Source organism: Colletotrichum lupini, chromosome 10 (genome assembly GCF_023278565.1).
Source record: "Colletotrichum lupini chromosome 10, complete sequence".
NCBI lineage: Eukaryota > Fungi > Ascomycota > Sordariomycetes > Glomerellales > Glomerellaceae > Colletotrichum > Colletotrichum lupini.
In genome coordinates, this window is record NC_064673.1 from 2,616,851 (window position 1) to 2,635,515 (window position 18,665).

At 39.3% G+C, this 18,665-nt stretch overlaps 3 protein-coding genes across 3 annotated transcripts; 2 read left to right on the top strand and 1 right to left on the bottom strand.

Annotated features, from left to right (window-relative positions):
- Nucleotides 1-3,263: 3,263 nt before the first annotated feature.
- On the bottom strand, nt 3,264-5,390 carry CLUP02_17946 (uncharacterized protein; the record flags this gene model as incomplete). The annotated part of the gene is made up of 8 exons (XM_049296850.1): nt 3,264-3,411; nt 3,469-3,505; nt 3,577-3,639; nt 3,699-3,722; nt 3,783-4,035; nt 4,097-4,382; nt 4,464-5,211; nt 5,288-5,390. The coding sequence occupies 8 exons, from the start codon at nt 5,388-5,390 to the stop codon at nt 3,264-3,266; spliced, it is 1,662 nt and encodes a 553-aa protein (XP_049138074.1).
- A 1,337-nt stretch (nt 5,391-6,727) lies between these two features.
- On the top strand, nt 6,728-9,024 carry CLUP02_17947 (uncharacterized protein; the record flags this gene model as incomplete). The annotated part of the gene is made up of 2 exons (XM_049296851.1): nt 6,728-7,155; nt 7,212-9,024. The coding sequence occupies 2 exons, from the start codon at nt 6,728-6,730 to the stop codon at nt 9,022-9,024; spliced, it is 2,241 nt and encodes a 746-aa protein (XP_049138075.1).
- A 2,614-nt stretch (nt 9,025-11,638) lies between these two features.
- CLUP02_17948 (peptidase family M28) lies at nt 11,639-13,231 on the top strand (the record flags this gene model as incomplete). The annotated part of the gene is made up of 3 exons (XM_049296852.1): nt 11,639-11,742; nt 11,800-12,107; nt 12,165-13,231. The coding sequence occupies 3 exons, from the start codon at nt 11,639-11,641 to the stop codon at nt 13,229-13,231; spliced, it is 1,479 nt and encodes a 492-aa protein (XP_049138076.1).
- Between the last annotated feature and the right edge of the window lie 5,434 nt (nt 13,232-18,665).

Genomic DNA, 18,665 nt, shown 5'->3' on the forward strand with positions numbered 1-18,665 from the left:
AAAGTAATTACTTAATTAATATCTATCCTTTTTATAAATATAATATTACTTTTTTTATTACCTTACTTATAAGTTAAATCTTTGCCTATTTAACGAATCTAGGCCTCTTTACTAGCGATTACCGTATTTAGCCTCTTTTCCTTTCTTATTATACGTTTAATTAACTTAATATTATTAATAAGGGCCGTCGTATATTTAGAGGTAGGTTTAGCGCGGTATTCTTATTTTAATATTAAAACTAGATCTTAGCCTCGAGTAGAGCGTTTTATAGTCTTTGGGTACTTAGTATAGGGTTATTTTTATTTTTAGTATATACTAAACTATGGTATAAAGATATTTAACTTTCCGCTCGTTTATCCCCTTATTTAGCTAGGTTTTTACTAGCTTATTAATTCGATTAATAAGCTCTTTAAAAATCTCTACTTACGATTTACCCTCTATAATCCTAGCTATAAATACGAAAGAAATCGCTCGTAGCTTAGATAGGAGCTCTAGGTTCTTATTATAGGTCTCGAAGCGGCTTCGGATTATATTAATTATACTAAAAAAGTCGTTTTAATTAAGATCATATACCGCTTCGTAGTAATAATTAGAGGCTTTACTTACGAGTATAATATTAATTACTAAATAGTACTAGTATTTTCTAATTCTAACTTTTTTATAATAATTATAAAATATCGTTAGGGTTTTTTATAAGACCTTATACTTCCCCCTAGAGTATAATTTCTTTTTTAAAAAGATCTTTTTAAGGTTTATAAATTGCCTCGTATTTACTATTAGATTTTTAGTATTTATATACGATCCCTGCGTCGCTATATATTATTAATAACTTTAGGTTATTTACTTCTTTTCTTATTAGCCGATCGGTGCCGAATTTTATATTAGTAATAATAATAAGTTATAAATCGAAATAAGCAGAATTATTAATTATCATACTTCTAGTATTATATTTTACCCTAGTATATCTTTTTATAATAATAAATTTCCGTTAGTAATTATAGGGAGGAAATTTAGGTCGTTTACTCTTTTTTTAAATTTATTAAAACGATTATACGCTCTATTAACTTATACTTAGTTCTATAGTACGAATTCCTCCTCTATAATTATCGTTATTAATATTTTGTATAGCTCTTGCGATTATAATTACGTTAATAATACCCCTCGCCCGTAGAAGAATCTATTAACTATTTTTATAATTCCTAGGCTTGTGCTTATAAATTATTTATTTAGTTAGTAACTAAAGTCGTTTACGATCTTATAAAATAGGGGTTACCCCTATAGCCCCTTTTTTTTATAAACCTTAGTTAAATAGATTAATGTTACGTTAATTTGCTTACCGTTAGGCTAATTTACGATTTTATATATTTACGTTCCCTAATAATCCGGGTTAATATTTACTTATTCATAAAGGATTAGGATTCTATTTAGGATTAGGTTTTATCCTCTTTTTTTTTACCCTAACTCGCTAAGGGTTATGCTCTAGTTTATACCCGTATTAATAAGTATTAATATATTTAATTTTAATAAGGATATATTTAATCCGCGCGCTAGTTATAGTAAATCCGTATTTTCGCTACTTAACGAATTTATTAAAGTTTAAGAGATTCCCGCTTCTTCTTACTATCTTGTTATTACTCTCGTTTTTATTATTTTTAGTAATTACTACTACCCTTTTAAATCGCTAGTTATTATACTTACTAAGATCTTCTTTTTTATTTAGTATAAATAAGTAGGTTTTAGTAGTTCTTTTTAATAATAGTAATAATAGACGTTTATATTACTATAAGAAGATATAGTAATTAGTTACGGGATTTTTATTAATTACCGATTTCCGCTATCCTATATACTTCTAGCCTCTTAAGCCTCGTGCTCTTTATAATTTTTAAATAGCTTTCTTTTCTAACTTACCTCTTTTAGGGTAGTATTCTATAAGAATAGTTAAAAATAAGCGCCGGGCGGCTTATAAAAAAGCTATATAAGCTATTAAGAACTATATAGGCTATTAAGTATAGTTAACGAAGTTAAGCTCTCTTTCTTATAAAATTATAAATTTTAAAGACTTACTAAAAATACTTACTTATTACTCGTACGTAGTAGGGTTAGATATTTTAGAGGTTTTGTTTTTTATAGCCTCTTAGTACCCTATTTTATATTTTTTAAGTAGTCTTTTTCGTAACTTAATTATAGTTAGGTAATTATTACTTATTAGTAATCCCTTTTATTATTTAATTAATTTTAAGAAATTAGTAATTTCGTACCGGGAGCTAATATAAAAAAGAAGCTTTTTAATAGCCTTTTAAAAGATTTTTTTCTTTTCCCCTTAGATCCTCGTCTTTTTAGCCTTTTTTTAAATTAATAATAACTCTAGCGGGAGGTTATAGGACTACTTTAGGGTAGCCGCTCTTTTTTTAAATTAATCTTTAAAATCCATAATACTCTTAACTCGATATTATTAAGACTTCTAAATCCCTTTCTCTCTTATTAAACCGTTCTTTATATTATATTTTTAAATAATATCCGGGGGGTAGTTAAGGGAGTTATAAAGAGGTCGTTTAGATCGCGGGCTTAAGGTCGTATTTATAAGATTTTTATAATAATAAACTTTCTTATATACTATAGATCTCTTAGCTTAATAATTCCTATAGGGTTACTTTTATTACTAAATAAGAATATTTACGCTTAAAGATCTCTTTTTTTAATTACGTAGTGCTTTTTTATATTATATTATTAAGCTCGTTCGTTATATTAATTAATTAAATAAGTAGTCGTTACGTAAGTATTTCTTTTTATTAATTTAACTAGTTAATTTTTAATTATAGGCTAGCTATAAAAAAGTCGTTTAATAAAAACGCTACTCGGGGTAATAATAAAAGGCTAGTTACTTAAGTAGTTCTATTAATTAACGTAGTTTAACGTAGTAAACGTCGACTTTTTATAAGTAATAAAAGGCTACGATTACTTAATTCCGTATAGTATTTAAGAATTACTTCCTTTTTTATCTACTTTTATAAGGTTAATTAATATAAATCTCTTATCCCGTACGGTATTAAGAGGTCGTCTCTTCTATATAATAAGATACTTTACCAATTTATAATAATAAAATTTAATTACTAATTAGTATTAGTATCCTTATTATAAAGTAGTTAGTTCGAACTATAGTTAACGAAGAGATTAATTAAACTATATAAATATTTACGTAATAGATATAAAAAGGAGGTTCTAACCGTAGGTTAGGCTAGCTACGATAATCGTAAATAGGGCCCCTAATTGGCCCCTGCGCAGTCGGCTATATGCCGCGGTCGAATTGGACTTCTAATCCGACAGAACGACATGGCCGCTGCGGCTAAAAGAATGCACATCAATGGCAGTGTGACGAGTAGCCACCGCCGTCTCCCGAAGACGTCAATAGATCTGGCAATTTGTCAGAAGGAGCTTCTTCAAAACGGTAACAAAGACTGAGAATCTAACCTAATTGCGAGAAGGCCGAATAGGAAATTGATGGCACCTGTTTATTATGCCAAATAAGTACACTACTGGTAGATCCCGGTGACGGAGAGAGCTCAGAGTCTGACTTACCAAAGCCTAAGCTGTAAAGCATGGCGTTGCGAGGGCTCGGGTCTCCTTTGATGAAGAAATTGTCTGTTGGCATGGTAAGCATGAGCCGCGAAAGTCGTCATGCGGGAGATGACTAGTCATACTTGAGTAGAAGGCGAAAACATTGACTGAGGATATTATTGGTTAGTTCAATCCTGATACGCCAATCGAAGGATATAGAATCTTACTTCCACAAAGCTGCTGTGCGAGAGCCACTATGCACGTGCTCCAGACTGCATTTCGCAGTCGTGGAGTAGTCAGGAGGTGGCTGTATTGCCGATAGGCATCTGATAAGGCGAATGACATGTGATTCGCGAATGTTAGACCCTGTTTTTGGTTCTCCGTAGACACGCCTGATTCATGAGGCGTCTCCGGTAGATTCTGTGCCTCTTCGTATTCAACGTTCATGTGGATAAGATAAATATCTCGAAGAGCTTGAAGCTAGTTTGTATGTTTGATTTAGTAAATTACAGTGGGGGAGTATCATAACATGGAAACCAACCTGCGTGTTCCGGACTTTAGACAGGATTTCATAGGCACGCATGGGTCTATAGTTTGGTGTGTTCTTCTGCATATAGAATCGCGGGCTCTCCATGCAATATGCTAGTGCAATGAGCGTGAAAACAGCCGGGACCATGGGAGCGGCTAAGATTAATCGAAGCGCCAAGTCGCCTTTGACATCAAGAGAGGCAGTACTGTCCTTTGGTTCAAGTGGAAAATCCAGAGCCCCCACAGCCCCAGCAAGAATTAAGTTGATGGCGTTTCCTAACATGATACCAAAAGCAACCCTGCCATGTGTGATATCACCAATGCGTCAAATTCTCTGAACAGGACTGTTTAATCGAAATGAAGTGATCAGGAGGACTTACCATAGTTGCCACATTAAGATCGAAGAGCCTCTCCATTGATCAATCGCAGTCTCAGATGCCAAGATCGGCGTGCTGACGGCTTTGATACCCATCCCCTGAAATTTGTCAATTGAACGTATCAGTCGGATCTCATGGCCTTGTGGCGACGTGAATTGTTTAGGAAACACAGAATATGGAATTTTCGACTCACCAATGCCGTTGACAATCCTAACACCGAGAAGCTCCTGCCATGTGTGCACAAATCCAGAAGCCAAAGAGCTCGCAAAGATTAATGCGGCCGCAACAGCGATAGCACCTTGTCTCCCCATCCAGTAGTTTAGCGGGAGTGACATCGGAGCGCCCAAGATAGCAGCGGCTAGGAATGGCGCCGAGTTCATTCCACCGAGCTGCCACACCAAATCACTCCGATCTGTTGTGCTGGAGACCTTTTCTTGAAGAAGTCTCGCGTAGATACTGCCGGCATTGATCGAAGCTTGAACATGGCCTTGTAGCAGAGCTGCTAGTGCCACAGTGACGACAATCACCGTCATACCACTTTGGGAGAATGCTTTGTCTCTCTCTGCCTTAAGCGCTATTCGTTCCTTTGGTTCCAACTTAATGGGTAGAGAATCTTCCAAGCCCTCGTCTGTATATGCCCGGATCTCCTTTGACACTTGGGCTGCTCTCAGAATTCGTTGGAAAGGAACACCGGGTAAGTTCTCGGCAAATTGTCGCACATCCTCCTCTAGCTCATCATCGTCAAGATGGACTGTTGTAATGGTCAGAATGAGAAATCTTACTTTCAGCGTCACATGTCTGACCAAAGACAAAGCCGTGACACTTACCTAATGGGGCTTCAATGATAGCTTCCGTATTGATATTTCTGCGGGAAACTTGTGCCCGAAACCTGTCGGCGATGGATGTGGCACTTGCCATCGGTTCGGTCATTTTGATGAGGTATGTATGCTCAGATTGCGGACAGAAGCGGTGGTTAAGCTTGGATTCACGAACTCAACTCCTAAGAGAACAGAGCACCTGCCTGATTACACCAGCTAGTCTTTTCAAGGTGAGTTGCTGTCGGCTTTTAATCTGGGTCTACCCTTATTACACAATATTCCTGGAAGGCTGAGGTGGATTAGATCTGTGATGACATCCAGGGAGGCTGTGAGGCTGTCAAGTGTCGAATGTGACGACAGCCGGCATACAAATGCAGAAACCAAGAAAAGGCAACCATGAGGCGTTCTGAGTAGGCAAAGGGGCTTACTCCCTTGCCAAGTCATGTTCAGCTACCATTGACCAACGCTGGCAAATTCTTCCAATCAGATGAATAACATGGCATGAAGATTTGTCAGACACGAGGTGTGCAGCTCGTAAAACTGTGCATGTAGCTTGCAGGAGAATAGCACTCATAAAGCCTTCGTACTTTGACGAGAAATCTGAACATGATGTGCGTGAGTGCGAGGTGTGGGAATTCAACCCTAGTGATGTAATGTATGGTGAGTGTGCCAACGCGGGGAGACCCCGCCCCCCACAAGTTGCCCCGGAACCAGGGATTGTAAACCATTGCGTTGGATCACTCGTGCCATTGGGCCATTCAGACGTCAGTCAGCCTATGATTACTTCCTGCGGTAAGCGGTGAGGGCGATTTGTAACTCTTAGCTGAATTCTACATACCGGTGTGAAAAGTGCAGAGACATGCAGAAATACCTAAATCATGGCATGTAGGAAAAGCAGCCTTGTCATCAATCGAGAACCTACACCGCGGAACAGCTAGTGACGCGTATGAGCACATGCCCATGCTTGCGCCACCTTCTTGACAGCTTGAGATAACCCTATCGATCCATATGGACTTTGTTTCCGCCCTGATCCTAGGTACGGGTGCCTGAGTCCTCCAATGTGGATGGCGTGGGGAAGGGTGGGCAAGGTAGTTTGGCGAAGCGACAGACGGGTCGGACGGAACTGATCATGCAGTTCGCCCGAAACTCAGATCTACTGCGGATGCAGTTTCTGTGGTTTATTGTCGAAGTAGAAGTAACAAAGTTGGCAGCCTAGCAGAACGTGGCTTGCAAAGCTGGCGCCCCCCGTCTATGAGGTACGCTGTCGTCTGATTTCTTCGAACTGGCCAATGAGCTAGGACTGTGACGTGAAAGTATCTGATGCAGAAACTAATAGGATGAACATAATTACCCTCTCCCTCGGAACCTTCGAACCTTCCAGTTCTTACTGCCAATCCTAGGTACGGTCGCTAGTGCCACAAGAGAGAACATTTCGTATCAGCACTCACCATGGAGGCAGCAGCAGCTGTAATCGGACTTATCCACCCAACCTGTAAGGCTGCCTTGAAGATACATAAGATCATTAAATCGGTCAAACATTCGCAAAGCAACTTATTGCGACTTCAAACGAGAATCGAGGCCCTTTCCAGCTGTTTGACGCTGCTTGGCGATGAATGCAAAGAGAGAAGGAGGGCCCACCTCTTGAAATCGGAAGACCAGCATTTCACATGCATCAGAAACATCATAGAAAACTGCCGGACTTCACTTGAAACTCTCGCCGATCGACTGAATAAGATTGAAAGCAAACCGTCAGGCTTTTCTCGCAACCTGCGGATGGCATGGGACCTGGCATTTAGTCGAGACGATGTTCAACAAGCGTCGGAAGAAATTAGTCACTACACTTCCGTGTTGAACCTCAGTCTTTCTACCCTGTCACTGTGAGAAGGATACCACTGATGATCAACGGCCGTAACTAACATCTTTGCCCATGTAGTGCACAAACATTGGAAGCGAAGCAACCGCATACCGAGATAATAGGGAGGGTGCAATATGTTGCGCGCAGACTCCGTGTCGAAGTCGAAGTCTCTCAGTGTGATACCTCACTACCTGGCCCTGGTTATGTAGCCATTGGAGGTCAAGAAATCAATAATCCGATTTTCGCAAGGACTATTCAACAATGGAATAGGTCAGCAGTCAGTTTAGCGGAGGAGGTTCTCCTCGAAGGGAATCAGGACCTGAGGATCTCCAGACCTAGAGTACATGGCAGTATTCCTAGAGGTTCCATCTCTAGTGAGCGCTCAGAGCCTCATGAGCAGGAGCCCTCTTTCAATCCTCAACTGCAGCTCTACAAATATAAGAGGACCGTCGAGATTGTAGAGCTATTGCGAGTTGGCGAATTATTCGAAAATGCCACTCAACATCTCCAAGACGCGGTGAGCATACGCAAGCTGCTGGCAGAGGCAGGGAAGAAGGAGTTCAATGAACTAGAACAGCAAGATCTGGATGAACAACTCGCAGATCTCAACATCATGTGTGAGACTGAAGTAGGAACCGCAAAGGCAAGAAGAATTCTGGAGGCCTTGAACCATCAATGCGACATGCGACAACCAATTGATCTAGGCCGATCGTCCAGGCTACATCATAAACTTGGGAAGCTACTATTCGATGGCCGATATTTGCTCGGAGCTTGCGGACATCTTCAGACTGCTATAGAGCTTCGACTACAGGAAGATCCTAGGGACAGGGAGAGAATTATGGAAACTTACGAACTTCTGCGTCATGTGCAGGGACTTCGTGGTAGCCACGCCGAATTCCTGGCTACAAAAGACTGGGTTGAAGAGGAAATTGGACCTGTCGAAGACTCGCCTCACAATGAGTTTGATGCAGCCTTGTTTTGGGCTCACAAGAAAGGTTTCCACGAAGCTGCATTGGATGACATGAACTTACCCAAGTTTGATGTTTGTGATTCCCAAAAGCGACCACTTTTATTCGCCGCCATCGCAGACGGCGATATGGAAGTCGGGGTCCTCGAACAAATTATTCAGTACTATCAGAATCTCGAACTTACCGACAGCAACGGAGAGACACCCCTAATGGCGGCGGTGACGGCTGGCCACGTGTCGGCGGTGCGTCTTTTACTAGAAAGCGGTGCTGATTCAGACTTCAAAGATAAGCACGGCCGTCACATCCTTTACAAATGCCAGACAGAAGAAGTGGCCGAGGAAATCTTCACAGCAACTTCTAATCGGAGACTCAGCGTCGCTGCGGAGGCTAGCAGACTCCGGCGTGCTTCAACGGCCCGCTTGGACATATCACCTGTTCAAAGTAGAGCCAGCGATACATCTCCCTCGTCGATAGATATCAACTCTCGAGACTTTTATGGTAAAACGGCGCTTTACCATGCATGCGAAAAGGGGAACAAGGATGTTGTATCGGTTCTTCTCCAATCCTTCAAGGCAGATACCGACATCTGTGGTCCAAGAAAGTGTACGCCACTCATGGCTGCAATCCAAGCACAGTTCAACGTTAGAAATGGAGGAACGCCTGGGAGTCAAGCTGCCTTTATCAAGAAAAAGGTCGATATTGTTCGAATGCTGGTAGCACATGGTGCTGATCGGGAGGTTCCATCTTCCACGCTTCGAAGTGCTGGTGTGGCACATGTGGAGATAAAGAAGATCTTGGAGAGTAAGGTGGGACCGCAGGGGAGTACGAATACTCTTTCTAGTATAGCAGCATCTGCAAGTAGCGGCGTTGTTGAAGAAGGGTGGCAGATGGTAGCGAGAAATGATGCGAGGCACACGGGCTAGGCCACTAGATTGCACGCTGGCGGTTTTGAAGGAGAGGGAGCTCGCAGATTCGACTGCATACATCAGGCTTAGATCTCTTGGTGTCGTGGACGTTGATAGAGACATGTGGAATTTGAGCATCTTATCAATACCATACCTGACTTACGATACTCTATAGAGTCGTAGAACTGTCAAGTGTCGGCTTCCAGGGTCTGACTGCAACTGCCAGCCGTGACCATGCTGTCCAGCATCATCATCAAAAGGGAAAGAGCCTGTCTCTCTTTGTTTTGCTTTGTTTTGCAACAAGGGTCCTGACAGCGTTCCCCCTCCTCCAAGAATTACCTATGTCTAAAGCGGGCATACAAGCACGAGGGTTACATTCCATATGCGCCTCAAAGTGCGAACCAACGTCAAGGCCGCTAGACTTATCTACCCGAGAAGCGAGTGATCAAAGATCGGCTCGAACTCCACTGTGACCTCGGACAGTACCTAGGGAAAATCGACACGTCTCAATGGACTGGGTCTGATAATCCCCGGGGCGCGACCATCAAGGTCCTCGAGTTCCAAGCTAACATGACCCGAGATCTTGGGCGCTAGCAAATGCGAGTCATCGCAGAATCGTTAATAGCCGCCTTGAAGCTTATTTCCACTTGAACTTGCCAAATGATTCTCTTTGGGGCAAGGAATATTGGAACCAGTGGCTTTACGCAAAGTTTTAAGTTAGCTGAGAGCAGAAAGTTATGTGACTTTTCAATAAACGAGACTGCCAACACATTGGTAATTCAGAGCCTTGAGTATTATCAGATACCGTATTTCAATTGACTTGCCTACTTCAGTACTTTAGATATAAGTCGGGACTTTTTTCTTTCTGATCTCAACGCATCAAGTCTGGAAGGAGAGAACATCGAGTTAAGCATTATTAATATCTCCAGCCCCAACAATTGATTCTACGCCATTTACCGAGTTTTGACTAACGAAGGTTGCCGGGCCGGCATCCCACTCACGCGTGACGCTACATGATTAGCCTGGCGTGGGGCCGATCGCCATCTCCGAAGAGAAACCTTACAGGGAACATGACAATCAGGACTCAAGCGATCAAGCAAGATGGCAGAGCACGCCCGGCCATGGATGTTATCGCATCAATCAGCAACTCCCCGCTTCGCCAAGACAACTGATTGCATTGTTCGTTGCCAAGTCTTTGAGCCGGCATCCAACCATAAGCACATGCCTTTCCCGTCATCTTGGCCCAGCGCCTCATTGCCAGGGTTAATCTCGGTCTTGAAAAGAAGTTGGGAAATTTGCGGCGCACTGCTGGAAGGTTTCGGCAAGTATCGCATTTATTCGACAAACTATTCGTCAGCGCCAATGGGAAGAGGTTGAACGGCTGGACTGATGTGCTCAATTCGGTTATTGGGGATGCGTCAGTGAAAACCACTGACCTGCCACCCTACATACCAATGACCCTGCCGCCTTGAGGATGGGTTTGGAGTTTGGGCGAACACCCATTTCACAGTGACACGATGTTCTTGAGCTCACTAGGCCTCGACTGCAGTGCGACGCTATAGCTGCAGCATGCAGGCACACACGCGAGAGGCTTACGAGCGGCAATTCGCGGATGATTGTCAATGTGATCCGTGCAAGACTCACATTCATACGTCCTTTGAAAGCCGGGGACTAGACAAGTCACGGAAGGCCAAATCAGCCTTGAGCGCTTGACGAAGAAATAATTATCGAGGCTTCAAAAGTAACTTTATGGCTCACGTAATACTTGCGGCATTCGTAGAGAAGGGGACAGAGAGGTATGGTATTCAACGGCCCAAGGTCCGATTAGACTTGTTTCTCTCAGCCACTCTCGACAAAAGCCCCTCTCGTAAGGCTTGGCACCTGCCCGATAAAGCAACGATGATCCACAGAGTCTAGAGGGGGAAGATCCGCCGGTAGCCCAGAGCTTGTCGCATTTCCACTTCTTCCGTGCTTCTTTCAAGCTCTACGCCTGCTCCGCGTCGCCCCCAGTTATTGACCTGCTCTCCGCGTCCTAGTATTGGCATCGGTTGAGGATTGGGCTTTAACCTTAGACCAACATGCGCAATTCATTCTAGCAAAAGTACTTGCCAAGAACACCCGACATCGTTCACCTGCCAGAGGTAGCATCGCCCGCGACGCATCGATGCCTCAGTAAAGGTGCCGGCCAAGAAGCAGGCCTACCAGACCCTTGGACGCAATTCATCCAAGCCGAATTTTGACCCGCCACTCTGAGCATCTTTACGACGTTGCGAAGCTATCCAACCCTGCCACGCCTAGGTTCCTGCGGCGAGCCAACCGTAAACACGGCAAACGTCTCCCCCCTGCGTAGGTCTACTGCTATGCGCCAGCACGAACCGAGCTCGTAAACTCCCCCGCTGCCCACGATGCTGTGTCACTGCATGTCGTCTTATCGCGCAATTTTGTTTTCGCCGTATCCACGCTCTTGGCGCGCCGAGGAGGCGTAGACACGGAGCATATAAATGTCCCCGCCATGCCGCTGGCGTAAACGGCTTGTCTTCTCTGTTGATTAGTCCATTCGTTAAGATTCTCCAGAAGCCATTGACAATCATCTCGTGCCTCAATTAGCGGTTGGGAATAGCTTCCATACGCGATGAAGACCGCCACCGCCCTCGCCGCTGCGCTGTTTGCGCTACGATCTTTCGCAACCGATCCCCTCACAGCAGATAAGGCAGAGGCTGACATCAAGACCGAGGAGTGAGTTTTCCGTACCTCAATTGGAGTCTATGCAGACGTCTAACGTGATATCGCCAGGCTCGAGCGCAACCTCTGGAACTTGAATAAGATTGCCCGCGATAACGGCGGCAACCGAGCCTTCGGTCTGCCTGGTTACAAGGCCTCCTCTGACTACATCCTCGAGCGTGTACAGGGCCGCTTCTACAAGCAGCTCGACACCAAGGTCCAATACTTCAACCACACCTTCTCCCAAACGCGTGAGATCAGTGTAACCGGCCCGGACGGTGAAGATGTCTACGTCGTCGCTCTTCAATACAACCACCCGACAACTCTCCCCGGCGGTGATACGGCCCCTCTCATTGACACTCCCGTCGATGACACCAGAGGTAGGAGGAATCTATCAACTGAGTCATTGCGACAATAACTGATTGAACCACACATAGGCTCTGGCTGCTTCGCTGACCAGTGGGCTGGCATTGATGCCACTGGCAAGCTTGCTCTTGTGAAGCGTGGTGTTTGCGCCATTGCTGATAAGCTCAAGCTCGCTAAGGCTGCCGGTGCTGTCGGTGTTATTCTGTACAACCAGACCCCGGGCAAGGATATTGGCTCTGCCACCCTCAGCGCTGAGAACCTGGGTCTGCTGGTGCCCGTGGGTCTCATTCCCCTTGAGGATGCTACTGCGTGGAAGGCGCGTTTGGCTGCTGGCGAGACTCTCGAGGTCAATCTTCTCGTCGATGCCATTTGGGATGAGCGTGAGACCTGGAACATCATCTCAGAGACCAAGGAGGGTGACCCCAATAACGTGATTGTTCTTGGTGCTCACCTGGACTCTGTTCAGGCCGGACCCGGTGTCAACGATGACGGCAGCGGTACCACTGCTCTTCTCGAGATTGCTGGATCCTTCAAGAAGTACAGCGGCTTCAAGAACAAGGTTCGCTTCATCTGGTGGGGTGCCGAGGAGTCCGGTCTCGTCGGATCTCTCTACTACACTGCCCAGCTTTCTGAGGCCGAGGCCGATGCTATCCGCTTCTACTGGAACTACGATATGATCGGTTCCATCAACCCCGTCTACAACGTCTACCTCGGAGACAACGAGGGTGACAAGTTCGGCGCCCAGCCTATTCACGACTACATCGCGGCCCAGGGCAAGCCCGCTGCCTTCGGTGGCTTCGGCTCCAGCTCTGACTACGTCGGCTTCCTCCAGCTCGGTATCCCCTCTTCCGGAATCTTCACCGGTGCCGGCGCCCCCACCGACCCATGCTACCACTTGGCCTGCGATACCCTCGACAATATTAACTGGGACGCTCTCACCATCAACGCCAAGGCCGCTGCCCGTGTTGCCGCTGACTTCGCCAACGAACTCCCCGCTGGTCTGCCTCGCCGTGCTACCACCACTCCTGCTCGTCGCAGCCGTGATGCCATTCGCCGCGAGTTCCAGAAGTGGGCATTGGCTTCTGAGCAGGCTGAGCATGCTAAGAGCTGCTCCCACGGCGAGCACAACGTTTACTGAGCGAGCCAAATAGCAAGTAGTATAGCTACATAATATTAATGTCATCATGATAACGTCCAAAAAGGCTTGATTGAGTGGTTCAAACAACGTTTACCTATACAGAGTGATTGAAACGCCTTATGCCTCGTGGTGAGGAACTAGGTATTCTAAACACCAAGTCGCCATTTCCGACGTTCAGACGCGTGGTAAGACACTTGGAATTTCTAGTCCAACATCTCGATACTCTAACTTCTAAGTAGCTAAAAGACCCTGGTCCATTAGTGGTTCTTCGACTGTCGGATTAGAAGTCTAATTCGACCGTAGCATATAGCCGACTGCGCAGGGGCTAATTAGGGGCCCTATTTATAATTATTATAGCTAGCCTAACTTATAATTAGAACCTCTTTTTTATACTTACTACGTAAATATTTATATAGTTTAATTAATCTTTTTGTTAACTACGGTTCGAACTAACTACCCTATAATAGGGATATTAATACTAATTAGTAATTAAATTTTACTATTATAAATTAATAAGGTATCTCGTTACGTAAAAAAGATAACTTTTTAATACCGCACGGGATAGGAAATTTATACTAATTAACCTTACGAAAATAAATAAAAAAAAAGGTAATTTTTAAATACCGCACGGAATTAAGTAATCGTAACCCTTTATTACTTATAAAAAGTTAACGTTTATTATATTAAACTATATTAATTAATAAAACTATTTAAGTAACTAGCTTTTTACTATCGCCCCAAGTAGCTTTTTTATTAAATAACTTTTTTATAGCCGGCCCGTAATTAAAAATTAACTAGTTAAATTAATAAAAAGAAATACTTACGTAACGACTACTTACTTAATTAATTAGTATAACGAATAAGCTTAATAATACAATATAAAAGAGTACTATACGATTAAAAAAGGGGATCTCTAAATATAAATATTCTTATTTAATAATAAAAATAACCTTATAGGAGTTATTAAGCTAAGAGATTTACGGTATATAAAAAAGTTTCTTATTATAAGGATTTTATAAGTATAACTTTAAGCCTATAATTTAAATAACTTTTTTATAGCTCCCTTAACTACCCCCCGGGTATTACTTAAGAATATAATATAAGGGACGGTTTAATAAGGGAAGAGGGGATTTAGAAGTTTTAATAATATTAAGTTAAGAGTATTATAAATCTTAAAAATTAACTTAAAAAAAAAGCGGCTACTTTAAAATAGTCCTACGACCTTTTATTAAAGTTATTATTAGCTTAAAAAAAGGCTAAAAAGATAAGGATTTAAAAAGAAAAGAAAAGAATTTTTTAAAGGGCTACTAAAAGGCTTTTTTTTATATTAACTCCCGGCGCGAAATTACTAATTTTAAGAAATTAACTAAGTAATAAAAGGGATCGCTAATAAGTAATAATTACTTAACTATAATTAAGTTACGAAAAAGACTACTTAAAAAATATAAAATAGGGTACCGAGAGGCTATAAAAAATAAGATTTTTAAAATATTTAACCCTACTACGTACGAGTAATAAATAGGCATTTTTAATAAGTTTTTAAAATCTACGATTTTATAAGAAAAAGGGCTTAACTTCGTTAACTATACTTAACGGCCTATACGGTTCTTAATAGCCTATATAGCTCTTTTACGAGCTACCTAGCGTTTATTTTTAATTATTTTTATAAAATACTATCTTAGAGGAAGTAGGTTAAAAAAGGAAGCTATTTAGAGATTATAAAGAGTACGAGGCTTAGGAAGCTAGAAGTATACGGGATAGCGGAAATTAATAACTAATAAAAATCTTAAGATTAATTATTATATCTTTTTATAATAATATAAACGTCTACCGCTATTATTATAAAAAAGAACTACTAAAACCTACCCTTTTATACTAAAGAAAAAAGAGGATCTTAGTAAATATAATAGCTAGCGATTTAAAAAAATAATAATAATTACTAAAAATAATAAAAACGAGAATAATAATAAAATAGTGAGAGGAAGCGGGAATCTCTTAAACTTTAATAAATTCGTTAGGTAATAAAAATACGGATTTATTATAACTAGCGCGCGGATTAAATATATCCTTATTAAAATTAAATACGCTAGCGATTACTAATATAAGTATAAGCTAGAGTACGACCCTTAGCGAGTTAGGGTAAGGAAAAAGAGGACGAAACCCGATTTTAAATAGAATTTTAATCCTTTATAAATAAGTAAATATTAACCCGGATTATTAGGGGACGTAGATATATAAAATTGCGGATTAGCTTAATAATAAGTAAATTAACGTAGTATTAATCTATTTAACTAAGGTTTATAAAAAAAAGGGGCTATAGGGGTAACCCCTATTTTATAAAATTATAAACGACCTTAGTTATTAACTAAACGAATAGTTCGTAAGCGCAAGCCTAAGAATTATAAAAGTAGTTAATAAATTCCTTTATAAACGAGGGGTATCATTAACGTAATTATAATTACGAGAGCTATATAAAATATTAATAATAATAATTATAAAGGAGGAATTCGTACTATAGAACTAGGTATAGGTTAATAGAGCGTATAATCGCTTTAATAAATTTAGAAAAAGGGTAAACGACTTAAATTTCCTCCCTAAAATTACTAACGGAAATTTATTATTATAAAAAGATATATTAGGGCAAAATATAGTACTAGAAGTACGATAATCGATAATTTTACTTATTTTGATTTATAACTCGTTACTATTATTAATATAAAATTCGGCGCCGATTAGCTAATAAAAAAGGAAATAAACGACCCGAAATTATTAATAATACGTAGCGACGTAGGGATTATATATAGATATTAAAAATCTAGTAATAAATACGAAATAATTTATAAACTTTAAAAAGATCTTCCTAAAAGAGAAATTATACTCTAAGGGGAAGTATAAGGTCTTATAAAAAACCCTAACGATATTTTATAATTATTATAAAAAAGTCGGAATTAGGGAATACTAGTACTATTTAGTAATTAATATCGTACTCGTAAATAAAGCCTTTAATTATTATTATAAAGCGGTACGTAATCTCGATTAAAACGACTTTTTTAGTATAATTAACGTAATCCGAAGCCGTTTTAAAACTTATAATAAGAACCTAAAGCTCCTATTTAAGCTATAAGCGATTTTTTTTATATTTATAACTAAGATAATAAAGGGTAAATTACGAGTAAAGATCCTTAAAGAGCTTATTAATTAAATTAATAAGCTAGCGAAAACCTAGTTAAATAAGGGGATAAATAAGCGGAAAGTTAGATATTTTTATACTATAATTTAGCGTATATTAAAAATAAAAATAACCTTATACTAAGTACCCGAAAATTACGAAACGCTTTGCTCGAGGCTAAGATCTAGCTTTAATATTAAGGCGAAAATACCGTACTAAACCTATCTCTAAGTATATAACGGCCCTTATTAATAATATTAAATTAATTAAATATATAATAAGAAAAGAAAAGAGGCTAAATACGGTAATCGCTAATAAAGAGGCCTAGATTTATTAAATAAATAGAGATTTAACTTATAAATAGGGTAATAAAAAAAGTAATATTATATTTATAAAAAGGATAGATATTAATTAAGTAATTATTTTAAAAAAGAGTATACTAAATTATATAAATAGTATAAAAAGTCGAGGGTAATAAACGGTAAAACTAACCCTCGTTAGTTTAATTAATTCCTTATTATATATAAAAGTAGATCCGGGGGTATAGAACTTAGTAATAATAACTAAAGTAATAACTTAAAATATATACCCCCTATAAGAGATTTAAAAAATAAGGAAGATCTTACCCCCTATACTAACGAATTAGATTATAACGAAATCGATAATATTAACTACTCTTTTTTTACTTTATTAACTTCTAAAGGATATATAAAGCTAAATAAATAGAGAGTAATAGAAGCTCTTAATAAGTAGGCTTTTATTTACGGATAGTAAGGGAAGGTCCTTTAGATAATAAATACGGAGGCGGCTAAAAGGGCAAATTTAATAAGGCTAAAGCCTATTTTCTTAATAATTAAAGAGAAGACGCTATTTCTCTTAATATTTAAAAAGAAAGAATATAATATTAAATAAATCTAGGGGTAGCTAGAGGGGTCCTTTTTATATTACTTAGATCCCTCGAATACTAAGCTTATATAAGTATTTTATATAAGTAAAAGGTATAGCTTAGATAATTTCTATAGGATTATCCTAAATACTAAGGTATTATAATAGTTAACTAAAAGAAAAAGGTAATTCTAAGTACTATAAAAGATTACGCTAGTAATACTTAATACGTTAATAATAAGTATTATAAAAATTAATTTTAGCCTAAGTAAAGAAATTGTCGCCCTAGGTATAATAAAAATAGAGACGTACTTCGGAACGATAACTTTTTATATTTTGCTTATTAATACCCTATTTCTCTTATATTTAAAAGATATAAATTAACTAAATATTATATTTAATAATACGAAGAATAAAATCTCTAGCGGTAAGTACTTTAAAATAGTTAAATAACGATAGGGGTATACGTTTATAAAGCTTATTAATAATACGAAGTTAATTAATTACTTAATAAAAAGTGAGCTTAAAAGACTATATTAGAGATTCGGGTACCCGTTAGTTACGAGGCTATATAACCTCTTAAAGTAATTAGGTAATAATAATATCGAAATAGGGGCGCTAGAGTAGTTAATAAAAGTATATTACTAATACTAAATAAATACGCAGAGCCTATATAGATTTAAGTACAAATTGCGTAATAAGCTTAACTTTAACTAAAAAATCGTTATTAATATTTTCTACTTAAATAGTTAGTTAGTACTATATATAATCAACGCAGCTATATCTATCTAAATAAGGTAATTCTTCTAAGATCTATAAGTAAAAATAGTATAAGTAGCCCTACGAAAAAGCTAAATCAATATATATTAAGGACCGCTAGACGGTATTAAAACCGACGCTAGTACTAGTTTTAAGTTAGTAAAATTTAAGGATAATACGACGGCTTATAATATATAGCTAAAAATCGTACCCGTTAAAGCGTACTATAATATTAAAAAAATAAAAAGAGTATACTAGTAATTAAAAAGGGCGTTTAGAATTATTAAAAAGGAAAATCCGGATTCTATCGATAACGAATGCCTCTAAATAGTACTTAAATATTATAATGATACTATAGGGCCTAACGGACTTATACTAACGCTATTAATATTTAGAGTATATTTAAAAACGACCTTAGCCTCGCTACTATTATTAAGCATAAGCTAACGAGCTTAAGTAGTTAAAAAAGTAATATAAGTACTACGCGAGGTAAGTATAAAAAGGTAAGTTAATAAAGTAATTACTATATATAATAGGCCCGATATAGGGGGTAATTTAAATATATTACTAAATTCGGATATACGAGTATAGCGCGAAATTACTTAATAATAAGCTAAGCTA